At 42.2% G+C, this 26,023-nt stretch overlaps 2 protein-coding genes and 1 non-coding gene across 4 annotated transcripts; 2 read left to right on the top strand and 1 right to left on the bottom strand.

Annotated features, from left to right (window-relative positions):
• The first annotated feature begins 3,938 nt into the window (after positions 1–3,938).
• Positions 3,939–24,648, top strand: LOC118276102 (uncharacterized). 2 transcript variants are annotated; one of them, XM_035594266.2, is made up of 6 exons: positions 3,939–4,186; positions 20,965–21,048; positions 21,293–21,518; positions 22,056–22,180; positions 23,203–23,334; positions 24,371–24,648. In XM_035594266.2, the coding sequence occupies exons 1-6, from the start codon at positions 4,087–4,089 to the stop codon at positions 24,541–24,543; spliced, it is 840 nt and encodes a 279-aa protein (XP_035450159.2). In that variant the 5' UTR covers positions 3,939–4,086; the 3' UTR covers positions 24,544–24,648. The 2 variants fall into 2 exon arrangements, with proteins under 2 accessions (XP_035450159.2, XP_035450160.1); XM_035594267.2 differs by lacking the exon at positions 20,965–21,048 and having other exon boundaries at positions 3,964–4,186.
• On the top strand, positions 21,926–21,997 carry Trnaa-cgc (transfer RNA alanine (anticodon CGC)). Its single transcript has one exon. It is a non-coding gene; the product is annotated as a tRNA-Ala (tRNA).
• LOC118276101 (replication factor C subunit 3) lies at positions 24,604–25,848 on the bottom strand. The gene has a single exon (XM_035594265.2). It carries the CDS (start codon positions 25,743–25,745, stop codon positions 24,678–24,680), a length of 1,068 nt encoding a protein of 355 aa, XP_035450158.1. The 5' UTR covers positions 25,746–25,848; the 3' UTR covers positions 24,604–24,677.
• Positions 25,849–26,023: the final 175 nt, after the last annotated feature.

Here is a 26,023-nt window from a genome sequence, read left to right as displayed (position 1 = left end):
ATAGTTACGGGAATTGAAGTTATTGAAAAAGCAGAGTTTATTTATTTTAATGTTTATTTATACTAATTCTTACTAAAAATCACTGTTTACTCTCGTAAATGAATGGGGGCAAGCTCTACTATGGATGAAGAGTAGTTAATTTAGTATGTCTCACGATAGTTATTATAAATTTCCAATATACTAATTTTCGATCGATCACCTTAGTCTAAGTAGATACTTATACTAGATGGTTACAGCAAGTAGGTCAACTTATAATAAGAGCGATACCACAGGCGATACTTAGTAGAAAACCATTTCGAATTGAGTCGTTTTGGGGTAAGCCTCCAAAACGATGGCGTTTACATCTGAATAACTGTATAATTTGATTCCTGTCATTTACCTAATTAAGAGTAATCAATTATAACTCATACTACTTCCAATTCAATACGAGAGATCGTCAAGAGACATCAAGGACAAAATAAAATGCACCAATCATAGGTGCGAACAGGTTTGAACGCAATCATAATAAAAAATATCGCAAAATTTTGTAGTACTAAGGTTTTTGAGAAATGCATACAAGTCCGGTTATTAAAGCGACTGTCATGGCCACGATGGTTCCGTTGTAAATACTTGTAGAACCACTATTTATAACAAGTTCTACATAGGTACTTTTTATTTTGATGCACCTCATTTAACATAGCTGTTGTTTTGTTTGTTTGAAAAGACTGCAGTCTCATAAGTCGGGCAATTTGGTTTGCCTATATTAGACTTGGAATCATCGTCAATTAATGTTACATGCTATGTAAAAGCTAGGTACTCTAACTAATACAACATGTCGGTACTTAGCACTAAGAAAATACACCAAGAAGTGAAGAATTGGAAAATATGGAACTAGTCGTCGGGGATTTTATTCCCGCACATATAATTTTTGATGTGTTTTAGAATTTTAGTAAACATGTTCACAATACAGAAAAATATAATGAAAAGGACGATAATTGTTTTACTTAAGTAGATCACAACCTGACATTTAAAGGAATGCAATAAAATTGTTAAGGCGAGGAAGTGAATGGACTTGGAAAACAGTGATTCAGTTTAACAATTATCTATATTTATTAGTTCAATGAACCGTTATTTATGATTGTTAATTGAGAAGCTTTCAAGAAAAACAACAGTCGGAGATCTATTAATAGAACAGGCATTAATAGGCACACATAAGCTGTGCCTACTAAGTACACTAATTGTATTCAACGACTGACAATCAAAGGGTCTAAAGATTAAACATTATTGAGGTTTACATTTTGGGTCACTGGTGGGTGGCTTAACCGGTAGACATACCATGACGAAAATATTTGAACTAATTTCTTTAACATAATTGAATAACATTAAGTATTGAAATATTTCAAGTACATATATGTCGTATGTTACATACTTACACCAACGGAATTTTCGTAACCATTACCTTACCCACTTCCATCAACTATGACAAGTTGATCGATAATATTATACCTAATTAGGAATGTGTTTTTATTCACGTCACAACGGATATGTATGCAATGCTTTTTTTTTCGATTGAGAAAAATCATCCAATGAATTCTCCCACCTTGGGAGAGGCGAGAGGAAATGTCAGACTCTTATTAACCACCCCGTTTTCACTCCTGCTTTGAGCCGAAGCCCCAGTAGTTACCGGGGCTAGGTCAACCGCAGCTCCTGCTCGGGAATTAGCCCTACTGGGCCCGATCTGTGGTGGTCTAATCCTTCTTTTAGGTGCCCGCGGAACGCGATGCGCCGTACGCACGGGTCTGGTTTTGATCGGGTAGCAAGCTACCCTTGCTCGCCGTCCGCAAACGCCCATATATGTAATGTTAAGGAATGATTTATGTACGGTATTTTAATTTAGTTAAGAAACTTTAGAATAAGATAGTATAGATACTTCTATGTTTCTTTAACCTTTATTATTAGATCAATATAATGAAGAACAAGATATAATGTAGAATATAAAAGTAAAAAAATCTAGCTAACAATTTCAAAAGCTGCAAATGGCTATCACAAATCAGTTGTAACCCCAGAAAATATTCAATAGAATCTCTTGACCCCACCACCTAAACTGTAGAAATGTGAAAATGTTTGCCAAAATTTAAGCCATTATTTTCATTGGATACCGTATGCTATGCATAATAATGCATTTCATGAATGGAACGCTGCGTATAATATGCTAATATGTCATCCTCTGTGCTCGTTGATTCGTATCTTGATATACAATAGCGTTTTGCATTGTTTTGGGTCAAACACAGGTTGGGAATAAATTAAGAAACAAGTGAACTTTTGGAAAAGAAATAAAATTAAATATTTTAATTAAGTCTTGTAAGTATGTCTCACTTGATGAATCCGTGTGTCGTCGTTTTTTAAGTGTATTGCATGCATATGTGTTGGGCTATATTATGATACCTATAAGAAGAAAACTTAAAATGTTAGAAACACTAGGGATAATAGGTTTAAAACGATATAAGGTGAACAATAAGCTTTTGTTCGGCAAAGGACGTCTTCCGACTGACGATGATGATGACGACTATGGATTAGCGATTGAGAAATGATGAAAACAAACCAAATATTTTGTCTGTTACAACTAGATTGATGTTCTATTCTTTAAATGAACTGCGGCTGCTATAGATATAATACCAATAGCAGCTACTAAAATATTAATGTTAATTCATTATGGCACCGTGTCAAAATCACCAATGTAACCTATTTAAACAATACAACATAGCAGAATAGGGACGTAATTAATAATCAATGTGATCATCATAACAGATAATCAGCCACTAACTCAGTATTTAAGCGTCACCAATATTCAAATCATAACCATGGATTGAAGCTTACAAATGTTTGATGAATTTTCATTGTGACATTTTAAGTCAAATAAGTTGTTTCATTAGAACTTAAAACGGCTTGTTTACCATGTTTATTAGTTTTTATTACTTTCCGATATTTTGGCACTGTTACAAGTTCCCATTTTCAGTTCTAATGTTATTACTAGTGACCATGTCAGTTTAAAAACTTATAAATAAGTTGTTGTTTGGGAACATAAAATTATTTAGTTCTCGTATACCTATTTACTTATGTATATGTAGATAGTCTTTTTGGTCCTTTCCCATCAAAGTAAGTTCCTTTTCCCAATTTCCTTTAATAGGTATATCCAATAAGATTATCGTATCTTTATAGGTACATTATGGTCCAAAATACCCTTTAAATGTTTTACGCGAATCCCGCCCAATGAACAAAGAGTCCCGTTGTCTGTTCATCGCTCAGAATTTTTCATAAAGGGAGATCATTAAATTTGCACAGATCATTTATCAGCCAGAACCTCAAACCTAAATTAAGGAGGAAATAGTGAGTTTCATTTTATTTTTCTCTCAGTTTATTTCCTTGGTAACTAAGAAAATATTTTGGTCCAACGACTTTATTGACTTTGAACGAACATAAAATCGCTGTTCGATGCGTAGACAAGTTTCGGAGCATCATCATAAAACTCAAGTCACTTTTTTGCTGTTTCAAGGACACTGGATCGTAAAAAGAAGATGTTGTCATTAAATTTTTTCAAAGTATTTTTCACTCCAATTGAAGTTTTCAAGAACTAATGTCGTTGAGAAAGTGTCCCTTTAAAATTGCCTACCCTGTTAAGTGTTAGCTTTTAACATGTGTCGTAAAATGTGTCTTTATTACTAAAATAATAACCTAATCGACATTGACCTAAAGGTTCGAAATGTTGGACGACATTTATTAGAAAACAAGATCTGGTCTATTAGATTTGGTTTTTTTAATAGAAAATTGAGGACAATTTTAAATTGATTTTATTACTGCCCATTTCACCATACATCCTTTACCAACCACATAAAAGCGTACTAAAATCCTTTACAGTTTCACAAAACAGTTTACACCTTAATCACCCAACAGTGATTCGACACATGCGGGTTAAAAAACATTGTGAGCGCACCTTAAATTCGCTCCAGCGATCCAAATCCGGTTTTTTGTTTTTGAGAAAATAAACTCCGTATATAAAACGGTGGTGAGAACAGAGAACTTTTCTTCGTGATTATTAGTGCAAGCAAGATGGTACTCGGTCGTGTGCACTGCGCCTTTTGTGTTATACTTGTGTTCCAAACTTTATTGTATTGTGATGGTCAGTTCGCGCAAAAGAATTATGAGACGAGTGAGTATGTTTTGGCATTGTTGCGACAATCTCTGTGGGAATTTTGCGGTAGAAATATTATGTTGTGATGGTCCTTTTTGTTATTGTGTAGCTTGGAAAATTAGGTTTTGTAAACATTGAAAAATATTTTGTTTTTGTTTTGAAACAATCTCGTTTACACAGATTTGAGATTTTTATTTTAAACGTTAGTCTAGAAAATAGCAGTTTTATCTAGTCTACACTAATATTATAAAGAGGAAAACTTTGTTTGTTTGTTTGGTTGTAATGAATAGGCTCAAAAACTACTGGGCCGATTTTAAAAATTCTTTTACCATTCGAAAGCTACATTATCCACGAGTAACATAGGCTATATTTCATTTTGGAAAAAAATAGGGTTCCGTAAGATATTTAGATTTTTCGGACACAAACTGAAAAAAATCAACCAAAGAAGTTACTTATTTTGCGTACGCTGCCTAAACTACAAAAGATAGAACCATAAAATGTTATAATTAATTGTAGATCTCATAAATATCTACAAAAAAGTCCGCGACACACTATACCTATCTATGTCGAGTGAGGCACAACAACCACATTTTTATTTTAAAATCTTGAATTTTTTTGTACATTTAAACGCGTTTATTTTACTCATGCTATTAATCCTTATCAAAATAAATTATTTCATCAATAAGTACAGTTTATGTTGATAATATTTGGTCTTTGAATGATTAAAATTGGACGTTTGGTTTTGAAGTTGTGGTGAAATTAAAATATTACGATTTCTGCTGCACGGCCCGTTGCGAAGTGAACGTCGCCAAGGCCCCGTGCGCGTGCGGGAGAGGGGTGTTTAGAGCTATGAGTAAGGTACCCCCGAACATTTTGATGAAATTTGGTACAGAGATAGAATAGACCAACATAGACTACTTTTTATTGCAAATAATTAGACACTTAATGGGGAACGAAAGAACATAGGATACTTTTTATAGCGAATAAAAAGGGTAGAAGGCGTATTAATTTTGACCACCAACCACTAACACAACCACGCGGACGAAGTCGCGGGCAAAAGCTAGTTTCTAATAAAAATAGGGAAACTTTATGCATTCTCAAGCAAAGCATATTGCTGATTTGTTAGATGCAATTACTTTATACATATGTATAACGTGTTGTTTTGTTATTTTTTATCTTATTTTGTTCCTATGACTCAGTTTTTCCGCATCATAATACGTATTTACAATTGCAGATGTCAACAAAAAGTCAAAATTTAATATTACAATCATCAAATGCTTTTAATTTTATCTAAATCACAGGAGGGTGCTAGAAACGGAATTTATTTATACTTGAGTCATCTTTGCTTTCTCCTTTAATCTCAAATGTATTGTGAAGAAAATCTACAAATCTTGACCTACTTAAACACTGAATGGCCCATCACAGCTTATTCCAATTTATTTTTTCTATAAATGTTCTCTTTTACAAGATCTTCATGTAAATATTGGACTTATAACCATGAAGAAATAAACATTAAAGGAATGAATTATTTTTCTTCGCCTTTATTACTCGGTGGGCGGCACATAAACCTATACTTTTCCAGTGTAAGCTGATCTCTCATTTTAAAGACGGTGAGCTCAATCATAGGTCTGTTTATGCTAGAAAGACTGTAGTTGAATGTGAGTCATCTGTACAATAGTTTTTGCCTGGAAATTATTTGGACCAAGATAAAAGACAGACGCTGTTATTAATACGGTAGGTACTTAAGCAATTCTAGGTATAGATATAGAATGATTCTTATCTAAAACAATATACGAGATGCCCTTGAATATCCTCTGTGGTGATACTAAAATGAGCACTAAGTGCGATTCTACCTAAATTCAATCTTGGAATTAATTATCCGTAAGTTTTTCCTTAATTAGCCAGCTATTTTGACATGACGATCATTGATAAAAAATCCAATTACTTATAAAGCGTGAATATAAGTAATGTGCCACCTTTCGACGTTTGGGTGTTCCCAAACGTCGAAAAGTGAAGGAGGAAATCTAGTTTTAATGATCTTGATAATAAAATAGTAGTTAGACACGTATCTTCTGAAAGCTTAAAAGGTGTAACCATCAGGTATCTACTTAGATACGTTGATCGAACGGGTGATAGAATCCAGAAAGTCCAGAAAGAAACATATCATAAAAACCTGTTCCTAATGTGATTTCTGGAGTCCGTCATAGACGTCAGGAAATTCATTTAAAATTTTCATTTAGTAGCTAGTACTTGCAGCACTTCACTGTAGTGTCTTCCTGGAATGCTATTTTCGAACAAAATTTTAAAAACGTTTCTTTGTTACGAAAGAACTTTTGAATTTTACCTCATGGTCAGTGATCAGTACCTACCTTTAGTGACTTAAATAATTTTAAATTCTCATTAAAATCTGTGCGCAACATTCTTTATTTTATTAGCGTGGACGACTGAGTTCTGTAAGTTTTTTATCTCTTAGGTAAGAAAATCTCTAAAATCAAAATGCCCCCATTAATTAAACCTAAGGCAACCGTGTAAAATCTAACTTCATACATCATACAACCTCTAAACAATTTCTTACACCATTAAGTACAACCTACGCTTACCCACGCCAATTAACATAAACCTTAGGTACTTTTATAAATAACGTAATCATAATATCTAAAGAAACTTGTGCAATAAGTGACGTCGTTTACTCTACACCAGGGGTTCCCAACCTTTTGTTTATCGAGTACCTACCAATTTTCAACATTTCATATGTATAAAGCCAGGGACCACTACCTATTACTTTTTTTTTATGTGAACCCCTAAAAGATTTTGTTTAAAGTCGTGAGGTTCGTTTTCATAAAAAATATTGGCTTTTTGATTATTGAAATTAGCTGATTTTCTCAGTTGTCGCACAAATTTTATTTGAGCTTTAACCATGGTATTTTTATTAGGTGTTATCTTGCGTATCTTTTTTATTTCGCGGACCATATTTTGCCTTCTGTGGACCACCGGTTGGCAACCACTGCTCTACACGAAGTACTAAAGAAAATGAATGTAAAGAAATTAATCTTTTCTTTGTAATAAAGTAAATAATACGTAAATGTTTGTTAGATGGCGACCCCGTTCCGTCAAGTTTATGACTAGCGTTAATATGCATGCGACTGGCCAGCATTTCTTATTCTATTTTCTTTTTTAAATAAAGTATTTCTATAACCCTCCTTGTGGCTTTATTAATCTAGTGGTCCTGAAGTGTTCCCGATCAGAGTTACAAGTTTTATTTTATGTGTTTGTGATTTTCGAAAACCTCAATTCTAATAGGAACTTAACAAACAAGAACGTATAAATACCTAAATCTGGATTTGAAACTAGTACCTAGTAACTCCGGAGCTCCCAACTGCCTAGCGGTATACCGCGGCTCCGGCTCGAAAAGTAGGAATAGGTACTGGTGATTTTTAGTCAGTAAGAGTGACACATCCTCTTGCCTCGCCCAAGACGGGAAAACTCATTGGATCATTTCGTCATCATCATTCTCATTTTCACCGGATAAAAAACGTACCTACAACATGTAGTTTATGATTTTATTTGTTGTTGGAAAGGGATCCTTTCCCATTTTTCTGTGAAGAGTGGTAATTGCTGGTGTTTTGTTGTCCACACAAAATCAATACGCATTTATTGTTCGAGTGGTCACTGCAACTGCCGAGTCAGTAAAGGGATTTCAAAAATTCTTTTAATATAATGGAGTCCAGAATAGCTTGATGTATATAGTATGCAAGAACAAGTTTTAAATGCCTTTTGTTTCTTTCAAAACGAGTTTTGTATAAAGCTAAAATTAAAAATGCATCTTAGAGCAGGAAGCCACTTTAAATACCATTAAACTATTCTTACAGAGTTTATTAAAAAAATGTAAAAGCAATATGGCTAGTACACGGCCTTGATATTCTGTGATCCAGTTTAAAATGCTTTTTTATGACACGAACAATGAACCTCGGTTTATTTTCATACGGCCGATCTGGAAGTCCACAACTAAACATAAAGGTCCCTTTATTTTTAGTAGTGGACGTCTTGTGGCTGACAACTAAAGATTGTGATAGGTGATACTAACATGTATATGTATAATAACATCATGCATTGTGTCCATTTATTTGTTCTGTTCATTTATTTGAACATCAATTCGTAGGTTGCTTTTCCACCAGAGATGTGCTGTGCTACGTTGTTATGGATGCGTTTGGCTTCCATCAATCATATTAATTGGTACACATAGCTTAGCACAAGTGGAAATGGACTCAGCTCAGCTATGTTTTTATATGGAAAGATGCGTGCTATGGATGCGTGCTATAGATGCGTGCTATGGATGCGTGCTATAGATGCGTGCTATGGATGGCTTCCCTACTATCGATAAATTGCATACTCGAGCTGCGCATCTTCCTCGCACAGCTACATAACTTAGTATCAGTGGAAATGGTCACATAGTTTCACAGCTTAGCTATTACATCTTCATAGCAATGAAATCGATTTGCGATCGATGAGAATTACGGAACAGAAACTTAAGAAAAATATTAAAAATAATTAACTCAGAAAAAATAAATCGATCTTGTTGTCTACTTACTGATTTCAATGTAGGTAATTGTTCCTTATTTTTTATGGTGTGACCAAAAACATAACAGTACACACCAATAAACACAAAAAGTAAGTAATAAAAACTATTCAAGAGCAACACGTGCTATTCCAAATTACTATAATTAGGTAGGACCATCGAACTTTAGCGTCTCTTAGGAACAAAATTAAAGTTCAATATCGCCCAGGTGTCGATAAAACCACAAAATTTTATGGTACACATATATTTCGTCAAATGCTTTAACTCCTTTGGCCCAGCTCTATAACCTTTTGTAAACTTTCGCTGAAGGGCCCGACTACCTACGGAATTATGTTGGGACTGAAAAAATCTAATTTTCCATCCCCTTTAAAAGGGTCAACGAGAAATATGCACATTGTTTTGGTAAGAGAAAAATATGTGAAAAGTGCTTTAGGGACCTAACCTAAGTTTATTTTTTGTGCCTAGATACGAGTATGTGTACAGTTACTTTACTTTAATATTCTAATTTAGGTTTTTTAGGGATTTTTTAACATAAAGTAGGTATGTTATTTCGGTGGCCCCACTCATTTGAATTGCCTCATTAGATAAGTGGTTAAAATAATAAACGCGTGTGTGTATGTATGTACTATATACACAGCGGGAACACTCAGGTACCAAGATACGTAAAAGGTATCCTAATTCCCCCTAAAAAATAAAATTACATGAGACACACATTATTTAATTAAGTAAGAGATTATGCAAGTCCGTGGACTTTTCATTTAAAACCTTCTAACTGTTTTTAAGGTTGAGTCTCAGGCTAAAATTCTACCTACACACGAGAAACGAGACACGCGAAAACCAACTTTGCACTGCAAGCTATAAAGAACATTTCAAAATAAGATACATTATCACGTGATTTATTTAGTGACATTTTCTTTGCGTGAGAAGTAACACTAATGTATCATTTTTATCTCCATTATCGTTAGCCTTTCGACGAATGTAATTAAAGGAATATTTATTTATTCCGAAGTTCAAAAACATGGTTTCTGCAAGAAGACTGGACACTTTAACAGAACCAGTAATATAGGATGGACCTACTTTACTTTTTTTGAGGCTTTGGTAACCACCGTGTTAACAAGTTTCAAATTCCACGACGAGACACTATTAAATAAAACATCTGTTTATTTTCAAAAGTGCAAACAAAGGTTTACTTAATGGATTGCATATTAAATTAAGAGTCCCGTGAATTGACTACCTAATATAGATAACGAAAAATGCAATATCTAATCTGGGGGCACGGTAGTGCCCCCGCCAAGACGAGCCAAGCGAAGCGCAAGCGCAAGGGCACTACCTACCTTTTCTCGAAGCGCTTCGTCGTATTTTTGAACCTTCATAACTTGAGTTTGGGTTATACCAGATAAACAAAATTTTCAGGATATAATGTCAGTGGTAGACTTAATAAACCTCTAAAGTTTCAATTGCATAGCTCTTATACTTTAGATTTTATTGATATCTAAAATACCCCGATTTCGTCACTCACTCACTCACTCACTCACTCACTCACTCACTGATGATCAACAAAATTCTTAAGGTACTTCCTGAAGTCCTAGAAAACTGAAATTTGGTATGTAAGCTAGTATTAGTACCCAAACAACAAAAAAATCCTAAAACTTGAAACTTTTACCCCCCAACCCCTTAAACTAGGGGGTGAAAGTTTGTTCGAGACTTGCGCAACTTTTGACGCTAGAGGTCTGAATGCGGCCGCGGAGGGGTAAAAATCTGAAATAGGGAAACTTAATTCCCCATTTCCTGCTTGAGATCTGAAAATTATACACAAGTACATAGAACACAAACTTTTCATCAAATCAAAACATTATCCTACCCATAAGTACTTAGATATGAATAATATTACTACACTTCACTTTGGTAAGTGTTTATTAATCAACCTATACTTTTGAACATAAGCATCGTAAGTATAGTATGCGCCAACGCCCGCCGCCTGCCCCCTCGTCCCCGCGCAGTAGCTAAAAATAATAATCGGCCCGTCAGCGAGCGCGGCACCCGAACGCGGGCAGACGCGCGAGGGCAGACGTCGTTGACGGTTGTCTCGTTGAATGAAAAATTTTCGGAATATTTCGGTGATTTAAAAGTTTGCTATCGCGGAGAAAAAAACCATTTGCCTAATATTTAATTGTTAGTAGTTTAGTAGGTAAAGGTTTAGATACTAGTGTTTTAATTTTCATTGATAAAAAGTATTAGGATTACGTTTGCAATTTTCTTATAAATTTAGTAGTTTAGTAGGTGAAGGTTTAGTTAGGTACTAGTGTTTTAATTTTCATTGATAAAAAGTATTAGCATTACGTTTGCAATTTTCTCACAAATTTAATTAAGAAATTCAAAGATTGAATAAGTAGGTATTTGCAATTAAGTAGTATAGGTTAGTAGGTATAATATGTTTATAGTTGTTTATGTAGGTACGACTTAGTGAGAATAATTTGATACGTAGGTCATTGTTTAATTTTCATTGTTAATAGGTTTAACTTAAGTAGTTTAGGATTACGTACGGTTTGAATATTGTATAGTAGGTAGAAAATTACGATATTGATAGTTGTTAATCTAGCGTTAAAAATAATTTTGTGTAGGTATTTTAGAACTAGGTTTAATAGGCTTATCTACAGGTACCTATACCGCTCATTTCATTGACACTTGTCCAGTAGGTAGGTATAATTTACTTTGAGATTTAATTGAGAGGTTTAGTTTACAGTTTGGCATTACATAGCCTTGTTACTAGGTTAAGCTAGGGTATAGGTATTTCGTTACTTAGATACCTAAGCAACCTACAAAAAAAATGAAATCCCACAAAAACATTTCATGTTAAATGTTGCCAAGACGAGACCATATAGCTCGCACTGTCAAAAAGTAATCAGATCCCGTGAAGAGCCAAGTTTCTAACCCTACATGCCCAGACCTAAATCGATAAGCCCTAATTTCACACTCAAGTTACGGGGAAATTCTACAGCCATAGCTCGTACTGCGTAGTTCGTAGCGCGTAGCAGAGTTTTTACGCTATAATCTCGTAGGCGTGCAAACCTTGGACGTAACTGGCGAGTTGGCCGCACGGAAAGAGTTTAGAAGATTGAATAGATTTTTAAGCTCAAGCCCATATGACGAATAGCAAAAGTCCGTGCTAAAATACCGGGATTGGTATTTTAGTCAGGTACATGTTCAGGTAGGTGGGTAAATTACCTTTTTTTAGGGGAAATTATCCAATGACTTTCCCGCTTTGAGCGAGGCGAGAGGTAGTGTCAGACACTTACTGACTGAAAACCATCACGTTCCTACTCCTGCTTTTCGAGCCAGTCTGCAGCGTCTACATTGCCTAAGTGACTATTAATAGAATCGAATCTCGTTTTCTTAACTTAATAAAAAAGGCCAGTCACACCTGTAACCGCAACGAACCAAAACAATAAGTTGGCAACAGGAAACTATGGAATCAATTTCATTAATGATTATTGGAAGAATAAAGTGATATTCATAAAATTTTACGATCGAAATATTATCAGACTGATGCACGCCATCTGTCAGTAATTGTAGATTAGTTCACAATTCACATCAATACAAATGTACCGCATAGGGTTGAATGACCTTACGAGTATAAGTAGTAAGTAGATAAGTACATACATGCCTAATAGAATTACGTGGGTAGTGGGTACTTACATTACGTCACTGTAGGTATACTTATCATCATCGAATTAGAGCAAACAATGACACAATGACAGTTGAAAGTAGCAAGCTTGAAGCGATGGCGCCAAAACCAGTATCATGCAAGTCTTTGAGCTCGTTCCCCGGGTTAGGCAACTACCTATACGAGCTACCGACTATCTATACCGTGGCTTCGGTTCGAAAGGCAGGAGTAGGAACGAGGTGGTTTAAGTTAGTAAAGTAACTGGATGATTTTCCGCCCTTTAAAAAAAAGCAACCAATTATTCTCAATATTTATCAGCATAGATCCTGCAAAACGAGTAAGTATCTGGGGGCACGGTAGTGCCCGCCAAGACGAGCCAAGCGAAGCGCAAGCGCAAGGGCACTACCTACCTTTTCTCGAAGCGCTTCGTCGTATTTTTGAACCTTCATAACTTGAGTTTGGGTTATACCAGATAAACAAAATTTTCAGGATATAATGTCAGTGGTAGACTTAATAAACCTCTAAAGTTTCAATTGCATAGCTCTTATACTTTAGATTTTATTGATATCTAAAATACCCCGATTTCGTCACTCACTCACTCACTCACTGATGATCAACAAAATTCTTAAGGTACTTCCTGAAGTCCTAGAAAACTGAAATTTGGTATGTAAGCTAGTATTAGTACCCAAACAACAAAAAAATCCTAAAACTTGGAACTTTTACCCCCCAACCCCTTAAACTAGGGGTGAAAGTTTGTTCGAGACTTCCGCAACTTTTGACGCTAGAGGTCTGAATGCGGCCGCGGAGGGGTAAAAATCTGAAATAGGGAAACTTAATTCCCTATTTCCTGCTTGAGATCTGAAAATTATACACAAGTACATAGAACACAAACTTTTCATCAAATCAAAACATTATCCTACCCATAAGTACTTGGGGTGCGGTGCCAGAAGACCTCCCCGTGGTGCACCCTGGGTACAGGTAATAGTCCCCCTAACGGGGGTGATAGGGTTGGAGTGGCTATTGCCTGTAGCGAACTTCTGGACGGAGCGGAAGAACCCGAGGTGGGTTCTGAAGGCGGCAGGCTTTGTGCTGACACATAGCCTGCGCCTCCGAGAGAGCGTCTTTCCACCCGTCTCTCTGAACCTAGCAGAGAGCGTGGCGGAGAGGCAAGGACGGTGCTCGTTGTGCACTCACCCTGCCAACGAGCAGCATCGGGGCACAGGTTGTCCTCGATTGCAACCGTTGATATCGTAATCTGTGAAGAGGTCATGGTCATGTTTTATGACTCTGAACGGGACGAGGGTCTTGGCTTGGTCGCCCGGACCGCGAGGAAGATAACCTCTATAAAAAATTCCTCCAATACCAAGTTCTGGTGCGCGGCGAGGGTATGCATGGCTGAGGAGTAGTGTCAGTCTCGAGCGCACCCCCAGCTAGGGGACCGGTGGACCCTCTAGTTGGGAAACAAACATACACTTACCCAGGTACAGGGGGCTCTGCCTGGGTGGACTGAATATTTCCCCCATACTCGTGGGAACTGAATGGAATTAAATAATAAAAAGAAAAAACCAGAGGAGGAGAGTGCAGGTGAGCTCAGCTCGCCTGCAGTTGTTGCAACAAAGGGCCCGAGTGGCTCTGGTGCCCGTGGGGAGGCGCTGGACTCGTCCAGCAAGCCCAACACACGGGCCTCAAGTCGGAGGGAGTCGGGCGCGGAGTCCGACTCGTCTGCAGCCGCCGTGAGCGTAAGCTCAAGGTGCATGACGAGGGGGGCTTTTAAACGTCCCAGGGGAGAGGAGAGCCAGGGACAGTCTTCGTCCTCAAACGTGCTGGAGGCCCCAGCCCCTCCTAAAATCCCCACGGCCGCGCGGGGTAGAGGCAAGAGGAGCAAGAGGGTGGCAGCCACTGCGCGGTATGAGCCAGCTGAGCCAGTGGCTGCAGAGAGCGGCGCCTTACAATGTGCTGCCCTATCGGACTCCTCCGTGATGGAGGTTGAGGCTTTGGAAAGCGAGCGAGGCTCTGAGACGCTTCGCCAAGTCGTCAGGGAGGGGCTCCGCCAGGTAGCTGGGAAGAAGTCCCAATCTGCTGGAGATGGGCAACTGAAGTCGGTGGAGACCGAAATAATGGCGGCGGTCTTCAACGTGTGCAGAGTTCCCTCAGCGGGGAAAGTGCACCAGGGGCTTGCCGAAATGCGGCGAGAGCTGGCGCGCTTATCTGCTTCCAATGCAGCTCTGGAGGCAGAGCTCCGGTCGACCAAGGCTGAGCTTGCCGTTTGCCGAAGCCAACTTCGACCTTCGACGGAACCTGATTTGCTCGGGTTAATGCGCACGGAGATGGCTGCTTTCCGGCAGCGTTTTGACGTGCTGGAGAGCAGACTCCTCCGTCCCCCGCTGGCAGCCTCGAGCTCTTCGAGGTCATACGCGGCTGTTGCGGCCAGGCCATCGACCACATCTGGTCAGAGTGGCCGCGTTGCTCAACCGGTGGCTAGACCACGAGCGGCTCCCCCAGCGAGGACCCCAGCACCCCCAGCGGTGCAGGCGCCAGCTACACTGGAGGCAAATGCGCCTACACGACGCAAAAGAAGTAGCAGGGGTGCTGTGACTCAGCAGACTGAAGAAGCCCCAGCCACGGGTGAGCCTACTCCGCCAGCAAGGCGTCTCAATGGTAGCGAGTGGCAGGTCGTTGGCGAGGTGAGGAGAGTCGCCAAAGAGGCGAGGAAGCGCCGCAAGAAAGCGCAGCGGCAGCGGCGGCAGCAGCAGCGCAAGGAGAAGCGCGCTGCGGCCTTGCTTCTCGCCCCTAAGACCGCGGCTGTGGTCATTACATTACAGCCCGATGCGGTCAAGAGGGGCGTGACATATGGCGACGTCCTCGCCAAAGTGAAGGGGGCGGTGACTCCCGCAGAGTTCGGGGCCCCTGACGGGTTCACAATGAAGGTGACGGCGACTGGAGCCCGTCTACTTGAGGTCCCCGGCGCGGCCAGCGGTTCATCCGCTGACGCCCTAGCGGAAAGGCTCAGGACGTGCCTCGGTGCGGATGAGGCCCGCGTGTCCAGACCCATCAAGTGCCTAGACTTGAGAATATTGGGCCTGGACGACTCTGCGACGGAGTATGAGGTAGTGGCCGCTGTCGCCAGGACGGGAGGGTGCCCTGTTGACCAGGTCAAGGCAGGGACCATCCGTCCGGACAACTCGGGGCTGCGCACGGTGGTAGTAAGCTGCCCCGTCACAGCGGCCAAAAAGATCAAAGAGGGCAAAAGGCTCCTGGTGGGTTGGGTATCTGCGCAGGTCAAACTGCTCGAGGCCCGGCCTCTGAGGTGCTACCGCTGCCACGTGGGCGACCATGTGAGCGCCAAATGCACCTCAGAGGTTGACCGCAGTGACCGCTGTTTCCGCTGCGGTCAGCCCGGTCATAGGGCCGGCTCGTGCACCGCCCCGCTGCACTGCGACGCATGTGCGGCGGCCGGCAAGCCGGCCAATCATCGGGTCGGGAGCAAGGCCTGCTCCCCGCCTACCAAACCCAGGGGCAAGGGTAGGCCCTCTGCCGCCCCCGTCGCTTCCGCCGCCACCACCGCAGCAGTCGCCACTGCTGCCGCCGCCGTGGCCACCGCCGGCCGTAGTGCCGCCAGGGAGGAGGTCGTGATGGATTTCCAATAATTAATCCATTCCGCCTCCTCCAGGCGAATATAAACCACTGCGCCGCAGCTCAGGACCTGCTGCTCCAGAGCATGGCGCAGTGGTCGATCAACGTCGCTGTGGTCTCCGAGCCGTATTTCGTCCCGCCCAGGGATCACTGGGTGGCGGACCTAGACGGCTCGGTGACTATCATCTCGTCGGCCGCCGCCGGTACCCCGACTCTCGAGAATGCTCGAAGAGGCCGGGGTTGTGTCGCAGCACGGTTCGGAGAGATCGCTGTGGTGGGCGTGTATTTCTCTCCGAACCGAACTCTCGCCGAGTTCCACAACTCCCTGAGGGAGTTGGTCGCCGTCGTCGTCGGGTTCCGTTCCCTCCCCGTGCTTGTCCTCGGGGACTTCAATGCCAAGAACTTGGCTTGGGGTTCCCGGTTCACTGACGTTCGGGGTAGGATGGTGGAAGACTGGGCTCTGGAGACAGGCCTAGTCGTCCTGAACCGGGGTTCTGTCCCCACGTGCGTGCGGATGCAGGGTGAATCGGTGGTGGACATCTCGTTCGCCAGCCCTGCTCTGTCACCGCGTGTCGTTGACTGGCGCGTTATGGAGGAGGTGGAGACGTTCTCAGACCACCGGTACATCCGGTTTGACGTCTCCGCCGAGTCCGCGGACCCGCCAGTCAGACAGGCCCCATGTGGCCCGCGCTGGGCGCTGAGACAGTTGGACCGGGAGCTTTTCCTGGAAGCCGCTATCGTGCAGGCCTGGGTGATACCACCGGACAGGCCTGCCGACATCGACGAGGAGGCAAGATGGCTCCAGGACGCCATGTCCAGAATATGTGACGTGGCGATGCCCCGGGTCCGGCCAGGTCAGCGCAAGCGCCAGGTGTACTGGTGGTCGCAAGAGCTAGCTGCTCTGCGCAATGCGTGCGTAGCTGCGCGCCGCCGGTACACGAGGCACCGCAGGCTCCGTATCCGCGCTCCAGACGCGGAGGTAAGAGAGGCGGAGTTGTACGAGGGGTACAAGGCGGCAAAGGCCGCCCTAAAAGCGGAGATCTGGCGGGCTAAAGAGGAAGCCCGCCGGCAGATGCTGGAGACTCTGAACAGAGATCCATGGGGGCGCCCCTATCGAATGGTGCGCGATAAGCTCCGCACCTGGGCTCCCCCGCTGACTCAGAGTCTCCGGCCAGAGATCGTGGAAGAGGTGGTCGGCGCCTTGTTCCCCCGACTATGGAGGGGCTTCACCCCTCCATCCATGACTCCGCCCCCTGCGGTGCCCAATGCGGGCCACAGTGACGACGACGACGACATCGTGCCGGAGGTGACCGAGGCAGAAATGAGAGCGGCGGTGCGCCGGATGGGCGCCAAGAACACCGCCCCAGGACCCGATGGCCTGCATGGCAAGGCGTGGGTCCTGGCCTCGGAGGCTCTTGGGCCTCGATTAATAGGTCTCTACAGCGCATGCTTGGAGAGGGGCCAGTTCCCGCTTCAGTGGAAGACGGGAAAACTGGTCCTCGTGAAGAAGCCGGGGCGCCCTGCGGACTCTCCGTCCGCGTACCGGCCCATTGTGCTGCTCGACGAGGTGGGAAAAGTCTTCGAAAGGATAATTTCGAACCGCCTCGTCGCGCACTTGTCTGGATTTGGGCCGGACCTCGCGGACGGCCAGTTCGGCTTCCGTAGAGGGCGCTCCACGGTGGACGCCATCATGCGCGTAAGAGACCTCACGACGGGGACTGCAGTGTCCAGGGGTGGGGTCGTCGTGGCGGTGTCTCTAGACATCGCCAACGCATTCAATTCCCTACCCTGGAGCTGCATACTGGAGGCACTCCGGTACCACCGGGTGCCTACCTATCTCCGTCGTGTCATCGAGGCCTACCTGACGGATAGGTTCGTCAGGTACCCCGGTCACCAAGGTGAGTGGAATCGGCGAGAGATGTCGCGCGGTGTTCCACAGGGTTCGGTTTTAGGGCCGCTCCTGTGGAACATCGGTTACGACTGGGTGCTGCGCACCGACCTCCCAAACGGCGTCAGTGTAGTCTGTTACGCCGACGACACACTGGTGCTGGCGCACGGGAGGTCGCACCAGGCGGCGGCCAATTTAATGGCGAGAGCGGTTGCGACGGTCGTTGCAAGGATCCGGCAATTGGGACTCGAGGTGGCGCTCCACAAATCCGAGGCCATGTGCTTTCATGGCCGCGGGAACGCGCCACCTCCGGATGGGTCCCAAATAACGGCAGGAGGGGTTACCATCGGCGTCGAGACGACGATGAAGTACCTAGGACTCGTCCTCGACAGTCGATGGAACTTCGTGGAGCACTTCCGACGTTTGGCTCCTAAGTTGGAACGGACGGGGGCTGCGCTTAAGCGGCTCCTGCCCAACCTCGGGAGGCCAAATGCCTCCTGCCGGAGGTTGTACGCGGGGATCGTGCGGTCCATGGCCCTCTACGGCGCCCCTGTGTGGGCGCCGAACCTGATGCGGCGGCCATCTCGGGCGCTGCTCACGTCCCAGAGGGTCATGGCCATCCGGGTGATCCGCGGATATCGCACGATCTCCGGGGAGGCGGCTAACCTCCTTGCCGGATTACCGCCGTGGGATTTGGAGGCGAAGGTGCTTGCGCGCGTCTTCTGTTTGCGCGCCGACGCGCGTCGCCGGGGCGAAACTCCACTGCCGCGCCAGATCAGTGCGTGGCGGGACGAGCTCCGGCGCGATCTCATGGCGGAATGGCAGCAACGACTGTCGCAACCGAGGGCTGGGCTCGCTGTCATTGCAGCGATAAGTCCCCTCTTTGAGGAGTGGCTTGAGAGACGCCACGGCGTCCTCACCTACCGCCTGACGCAGGTGCTTACCGGACATGGAAGTTTCGGTAGGTTCCTGTTTCTGATTGGGCGGGAGGAAACGCCCGGGTGTCATCACTGCGAGGACCGTCCGGAGGACACAGTGGAACATACGGTGGCGCTGTGCCCTGCATGGGCTGAGCACCGCCGTGTCCTCAGGGATGTGGTCGGCGACGGCGACCTCTCGCGTCCGGCATTGGTACAAGCCATGGTGCGGAGCGAGGGGGACTGGGATGCCGTCTCCTCCTTCTGCGAAGCAGTCATGCTAGCTAAGGAGGAGGCGGGGCGCGTGAGAGAACGAACCTCCTCACGCCCCAGCCGTCGCGAGAGACACTCCGGGCGTCGGGGATCGCGCGACGATCTCCGGCCACCGTAAGTGCGGGCCTGCGGACGGCGAGCAAGGGTAGTTCGCCGCCCGACCAGAACCAGACCCGTGCGTGCGGCGCGTTGCGTTCCGCGCGCGCCTCAAAGAGCCATCAGACCACCACAGATGGGGCCCAGTAGGGCTGATGCCTGATCCGGAGCTGCGGACTACCTAGCGGGTTTACCGGGGCTCCGGCTCGAAAGGCAGGAGAAGGAACGGGGTGGTTTTTAGTCAGTAAGAGTCTGACACTCCCTCTCGCCTCGCCCAAGGCGAGAAAAGTCATTGGATGATTTTCCCCCCTCAAAAAAAAAAAAAAAAAACCCATAAGTACTTAGATATGAATAATATTACTACACTTCACTTCGGTAAGTGTTTATTAATCAACCTATACTTTTGAACATAAGCATCGTAAGTATAGTATGCGCCAACGCCCGCCGCCTGCCCCCTCGTCCCCGCGCAGTAGCTAAAAATAATCGGCCCGTCAGCGAGCGCGGCACCCGAACGCGGGCAGACGCGCGAGGGCAGACGTCGTTGACGGTTGTCTCGTTGAATGAAAAGTTTTCGGAATATTTCGGTGATTTAAACGTTTGCTATCGCGGAGAAAAAAACCATTTGCCTAATATTTAATTGTTAGTAGTTTAGTAGGTAAAGGTTTAGATACTAGTGTTTTAATTTTCATTGATAAAAAGTATTAGGATTACGTTTGCAATTTTCTTATAAATTTAGTAGTTTAGTAGGTGAATTTGTCGCTCATTTTATCTTTCTATCATAAGCAACCTACAAAAAGAAATGAAATCCCACAAAAACATTTCATGTTAAATGTTGCCAAGACGAGACCATATAGCTCGCACTGTCAAAAAGTAATCAGATCCCGTGTAGAGCCAAGTTTCTAACCCTATACTTTTGAACTGGCGAGTTGGCCGCACGGAAAGAGTTTAGAAGATTGAATAGATTTTTAAGCTCAAGCCCATATGACGAATAGCAAAAAGTCCGTGCGGCCGACTCGCCAGTTCAAAAGTATAGGGTTAGAAACTTGGCTCTACACGGGATCTGATTACTTTTTGACAGTGCGAGCTATATGGTCTCGTCTTGGCAACATTTAACATGAAATGTTTTTGTGGGATTTTTTTTCTCTTATACCACTAGGAGACTTTTAGTGTCTCGTATAAAAAGAAGTTTACCATATTCGTCTCTAAATAGGCATCTTAAATTTACTTCTTTCTAGAACAAAAGTAGTATCTTAAAATCCTACCTATGTTAAATCTATTTTACCTACCTTAATATCTATTTTCGGAGATTGATAGGTAAAAGACGGTGAAAGCTTTAGGAAAAATGGGCACCTACATTCATGATCTGTAATAAGGAATTTAGACGAGGGATGACAGGGTTGAAGCCTAAAGCCAAATACTTATTTAGTGAGGTCCCTACAGGTAGATGCTGTCATAAATTTGTTAGATCGGTAGGGCATTACGTATGTGCCTTACTGAGGTACTAAAAATAGATAGGTATCCGATGTTATTAACTACGTAGATTATGAAATGAAGTAATAGATTATTATTTACCTTCTCTATTAGTTCTACCTAGGCATCAGATACTTAATAAAAGAAAAAAAAACATTAAACGTTTCACTTTTTTGCGCCAAATAATCGAAATCTCGATCGAGATATCTTCAAGGATTTTGTGATCAAGAACAACTGAAAGAGAGGCAGGCATTCACTTACCTTTTTTTTATGGAATAGGAGGCAAACGAGCAAACGAGTCACCTGATGGTAAGCGATCAGCGCCGCCCATGGACACCCGCAACATCAGAAGAGGAGACACAGGTGCGTTGCCGGCGTTTAAAAAGGAGTATGCTCTTTTCTTGAAGGTTTGTAGGTCGTATCGGTTCGGAAATACCGCCGACAACAGCTCATTCCACAGTTTTGCTGTGCGAGGCAGAAATTGTTCCTTTTATTGCAACGTCACGCCTTTTATCCGAGAAAGAGTAGGCAGAGCAGAGAGTAACGCTGCCTATAATAAGAGATGCCTTAACTATTTCTCAATAACTTCCATATTTCTTATTTCCAGTATCCCCACTGCCGTTCCCGACATGCAGAGCGGACAACGTCGACTGTCTCCGCCGAAGTCTCAGGACCTTCTTCTTTTTAATGGACGCTGGCCACTTCGGCATGCAGCCAGTCGACCCCGTAATAGTCAACAGTGTGACCGTATCCTTACCCGAAGAACAAACGACATTTTCACTAAGAAGGGTCAACGTAACGGGTGCCAGGTGGACCAAACTCGTCGAAAGGAGGTTTCAATCATTATTCAGAATTTACTCTAATGTTTTTGTGTTATTGTGATTTGTGGGGTTTAATCTTGAAAGTTTGAGAGGCAGGTTGAGGGTAGGTAATAAGAGGGAAGGGAACGATCGAGATGAAGTTGTTTGAGTACCTAATTATTTTTGTTTTATACGTGCATTGGTATCTAGACAGGTCTCATGTCAATACATGTGCTGAACAGGTATACTAAACTAGAACAACTAATGCCTGCCTACTATAATTTCAATCCCTTACAATTTATTATTGGTTTATCTTCCGATCTTTGATTGCAAGACTACATTGCGTTCTACTTGTCCACTTTACATCAAAACATGAAAATTATTCTACAACCTAGTTCACTAAAAGATACTAGTCGTTAATTTCGACAATAAAGTTTATCGGGGATGTAACTCAGTGGTAGAGTGTCTGCTTCGCATGCTGAAAGTCCTGGGTTCAAATCCCAGCATCTCCAAAATTATTTTTGAACATTATTTTTCAGTATTTTATTTAATATTTTTTATTATTTACAGGTTTGGTTTAGAAAATGGTAAAGCTGGTGTGGTATTTCTTACCGATCTACATTTGACCGGTCAGTTAAGTATGGAAGTGGCTGGAAGGCCGGAACCCCACAACGCTTTCCTAACTATGGATATACGTAAGTTGCCAAACCACTGTCATGTCATGTTGTTTACAAATAATTATAATAAGTAGTTAATTGACAAATTGTTTATATAGATTAATAAGTAGGTAAGTACCTATAGGTAAGCACCTACCTAATATTAATATTGAGAACAAACCACACGTAATAATGAGTAGGCTTACGTAAGCAAGGTAAGTGAACCAGTTCTCTCTGGCATAATCTACAGATAGAATATAGAACCTGCTTTTCATTACCCAATTTGAAGTTTCAAAGCAAAAATTAAATTCTAAACTAACCTCATTCCGTAAAAGCGAGTCATTGCCTAGTTATTTCAGATTTTCACCTGAACACAAACTACCTAAAGTGTGTCCAAAGGTAAATTAAGTATCCATGCAGTGTGTACCTAACCTAACACCCCGTCTCGAGCAATTAAACTTCGTCCAACTGCAGTTTAGCGCACTTTCAGTAATTTCCAACAATCTGCATATTAAATAACAGCAACGTAACGCAACGTTTTAAATACTGTGTCATGTTAATTATCTACGTAATTAAAGTATTTGGTAGTTAGGTTGGTACTACACTATCACTAATTGCTACTTAATTGGGTAATTGTGAGAGTATCTCGTAATCAAACTAAGATTTTATCGATCTTTTTAAGTTTTTTTTTTTGTAATTTCCTGCCTACCCACTTTTTGCGCGGTTGACGCATTAGCTAGGCGACCGGTAGCTCCGCGTATTGCGGATTCCAGCATTTTTATCCACTGGTTCGGTTAATGATCTAACACAGAACAACTAAGAGTGTGGTCCACACATAACTATGGGTGTTTCGTATTTTTATTAGGTACATACCTACCTACTTATGTGGTCTTTGCTTTTGTAAACGCAACGACATGAAAAAAACTGCTGTGTGCAGTATCTACCTCCATACTTTTAACCAAACCCCTACAGAAAAAAAAATTAAAACCAAAAATAAATAACGAGTCCCATACATCTTCATCAACAATTTCATTAATAAACAAGCTATTATTTTATTGCAGAGGGTGCAGAAAGCAACATTACTTATCTGGGCAACATACAGCGAGGCCGCGATAATGAGGATTACATTGTAATCGGTCCCGAGAGGATAGCCATCAGGAACAGGCGAATTCCTTCGTATTTTTTACAACCAAGTGAGACTTGATTTATTTGTTTATTTACCCTTACCTACCAATGTAATGTGAGTAATATCTACTTACGTACCTACTCGATAATTTTGATTTATAGTTACAATCAAAATTATCGTTAGCGCAACAACTGGGTTCCTGTCCGGCAATGCTGGGTTCCTGATCGTACTACGTTTTAAACGCATGTACGACACTAGAATGTTATAGGGTGCACACAGTGCTGTTTTTGTTTTAAAATTAGGTGCATGCTTATCAAGTAAGTTAGTAAACCGCAACTTAGAGCGGGTTAAATTCCGGCAAGGAACCAATACGCATTTTTACTTATTGAACTACGTACCTATATTACGATGTTAGTACAGACATAGTAAAACTTCTTTATACTATGGTACAGATAGTAGTTAGTACATTAGCACTACAATACCTACCAACCTATCAAATTAATTAGCACAAGATTTCAAATGGCAAGTTAGTCTAGACTAGACAATTATCTAGACGGATCTAGATCTAAACAAGGATAATCCATTAGTAGGCTAATAAATAATTGCCTTTGATGTTGATCTAATGTTGTTGTCTGTAACAAATTCGAATCTAACAAGTAAAAGAATCATTCTCTGTTATACTGACACAGTTATATTAAGTGTGGGAGAGCCATGCTTCAGCACGAATCGCTACGAAAGGCTCGACCGGAGTGATATCACGGCCTCACGGAAAACCGACGTGAAATAACGGTTATGTTGTCACTCACAAGTGAGGTTACCGGACACCTAATTATCTCCCTTCCCAATCCCAAATTCCCATGTTTCGGGTGTCTATGGGCGGCGATGATTGCTTACCATCAGGTGATCATCTGTTTGTTTACTGGCTTATGCCATAAAAAAAAATATATAACTAAAGTACACTTAGATTTCTCTTTAGCAAAATTTTATTTGATATTTTTTATCCTTGTAATAGGTATGTGTTATGTTAGCTATTTAAATATTTACCTCTTTTTATAAGAACCTGTGTAGTTGCTATCATATTTACCCGACTGTTTTCTTTACAGATTCTGAAGATGCATACACCATTGATGAAGCATTACAGAAAAAGCCTTCAATACTGGATCACATTTCAAACGAAATCACAGCAGCCATAATGCACTCTGTAGTTGATAATTTTAGATTATTCTCTATGAATGTACCCATTAGGTATTACTATAAGTATTACAATGAGAAATAATTCACATAACTAGCTAACTCAGTGGAAAATCTGTAATTTCAATGAATTAAAACAGCAGAATTAAACTGAATAAGATATTTATTAAAATTGATAAAAACAGGCACAGCATTTTGTTTTATTTGTTATAAGTATTCCTAGAAAACATCACCCATAGACTCTTCAACAAATTTCTTGTAGATTGCCATAAACTTAGCAACAAATGCCTCCAAGTGGAATATAGGTTTGTTGCCTAGTCTCATTCTATGTTCATAATTTGCTGCATGACTGGCCACTTGGCATTTCATAGCCATATCACAATTACGAACTAATTCTTTCAATAGTCCTGCAAAGATCATGTCCGGAGGGACACCATGTATTATTAACTCATACAATTTTTGTCGAACTTCACCAAGTTTCTTTGCGGTTTGTTCTGATAGTATCATGGAGGCTGTATCTCTGATGAATTGTTGCCAGTCTGGCTCGGGAATCTTTTGATCTGATGTGAATGGATACTGTTGAACTTTACAAGCCTCACACATAAGTAATGCTCTCCTTAAATTCCTGTCTGCTGCTTTTGCAAGTCTCGTAGCTAGGTCTGATGGCAGATTCAAACTTTCTTTCTTACAAACTAACTGGAGTACGGAAGCGATCTCACTTTCTGTGGGTGCTGGCACCCTGATAGTTAGGCAACGGGATCTGATAGCAGGAATGACACGAGAAATGGAGTTTGCAATAAGTATAAGTCGACAAGTTGCGACGTACTTCTCCATGGTTCGACGTAACGCGTGTTGAGCGTCTTTTGTAAGGTCGTCTACCTCATTCAGAATAACAACTTTGAATTCCCTTTGTCCTGATGAATCTATTTGATGAGTTTGTGCCACATTCTTTACTAAGTCCATAATCACCACTCTGTCGTGAATGCCGACATCAGTTGGATTGACTTCAATATGATAGTTGCTACTTACAGTCATGATTTCTACTTTCTTATTGGAAGGTGTTGTAAAGGTCATGGTTTCTTGTCTTAGGCGTTCCACACCAGAGCCATAAAGTTCTCGTAGTAAGCACATGATTCGAGTCTTCTTGCCGGCTCCTGAAGGACCGTAAACAAGCAGATGCGGGAAATCACTTTGCTGAACTAAACTTTTCAATCTCACTGCTTGATCTTTATGATAATCCAGCTTCATCAAATCTCTCGGTCGATGCTTGTCTACCCAAAGACTCATTGTTATAATTTAAACTTTTATTTCAATAATAATTCACAATTGTTTAATGTTTATCTCTAAATCGAGGTTAGCCTTTAGCCGTTAAATGACATTGACAGCGAGAAACAGACATTGAAAAGCGCGCGCTACTCCGTGGTGTTTCCCGCCTCGGATTATAATATTTTGCGATTTTCAAATCTTCATAAATACGCAAGTGCTTTACAATTGAATTTTTTATGAATACTTTTTATAAGTTATTAAAAATATAATACCGAAGCATAAAATATGTGTGTTTTTTT

This window comes from Spodoptera frugiperda, chromosome 31 (assembly GCF_023101765.2).
Source record: "Spodoptera frugiperda isolate SF20-4 chromosome 31, AGI-APGP_CSIRO_Sfru_2.0, whole genome shotgun sequence".
Classification (NCBI taxonomy): Eukaryota; Metazoa; Arthropoda; class Insecta; order Lepidoptera; family Noctuidae; genus Spodoptera; species Spodoptera frugiperda.
Note: the sequence above shows the minus strand (reverse complement) of the source record. Positions and strands in the feature narration are given on the sequence as shown.

Coding starts and splice junctions, on each gene's coding strand:
- LOC118276101 (XM_035594265.2), bottom strand. CDS start 25,745: ATGAGTCTTTGGGTAGACAAGCATCGACCGAGAGATTTGATGAAGCTG.
- LOC118276102 (XM_035594266.2), top strand. CDS start 4,087: ATGGTACTCGGTCGTGTGCACTGCGCCTTTTGTGTTATACTTGTGTTC. Junction 4,187..20,964: donor GCAAAAGAATTATGAGACGA/GTGAGTATGTTT, acceptor TTTATGGAATAG/GAGGCAAACGAGCAAACGAG. Junction 23,335..24,370: donor TTCGTATTTTTTACAACCAA/GTGAGACTTGAT, acceptor TTTTCTTTACAG/ATTCTGAAGATGCATACACC.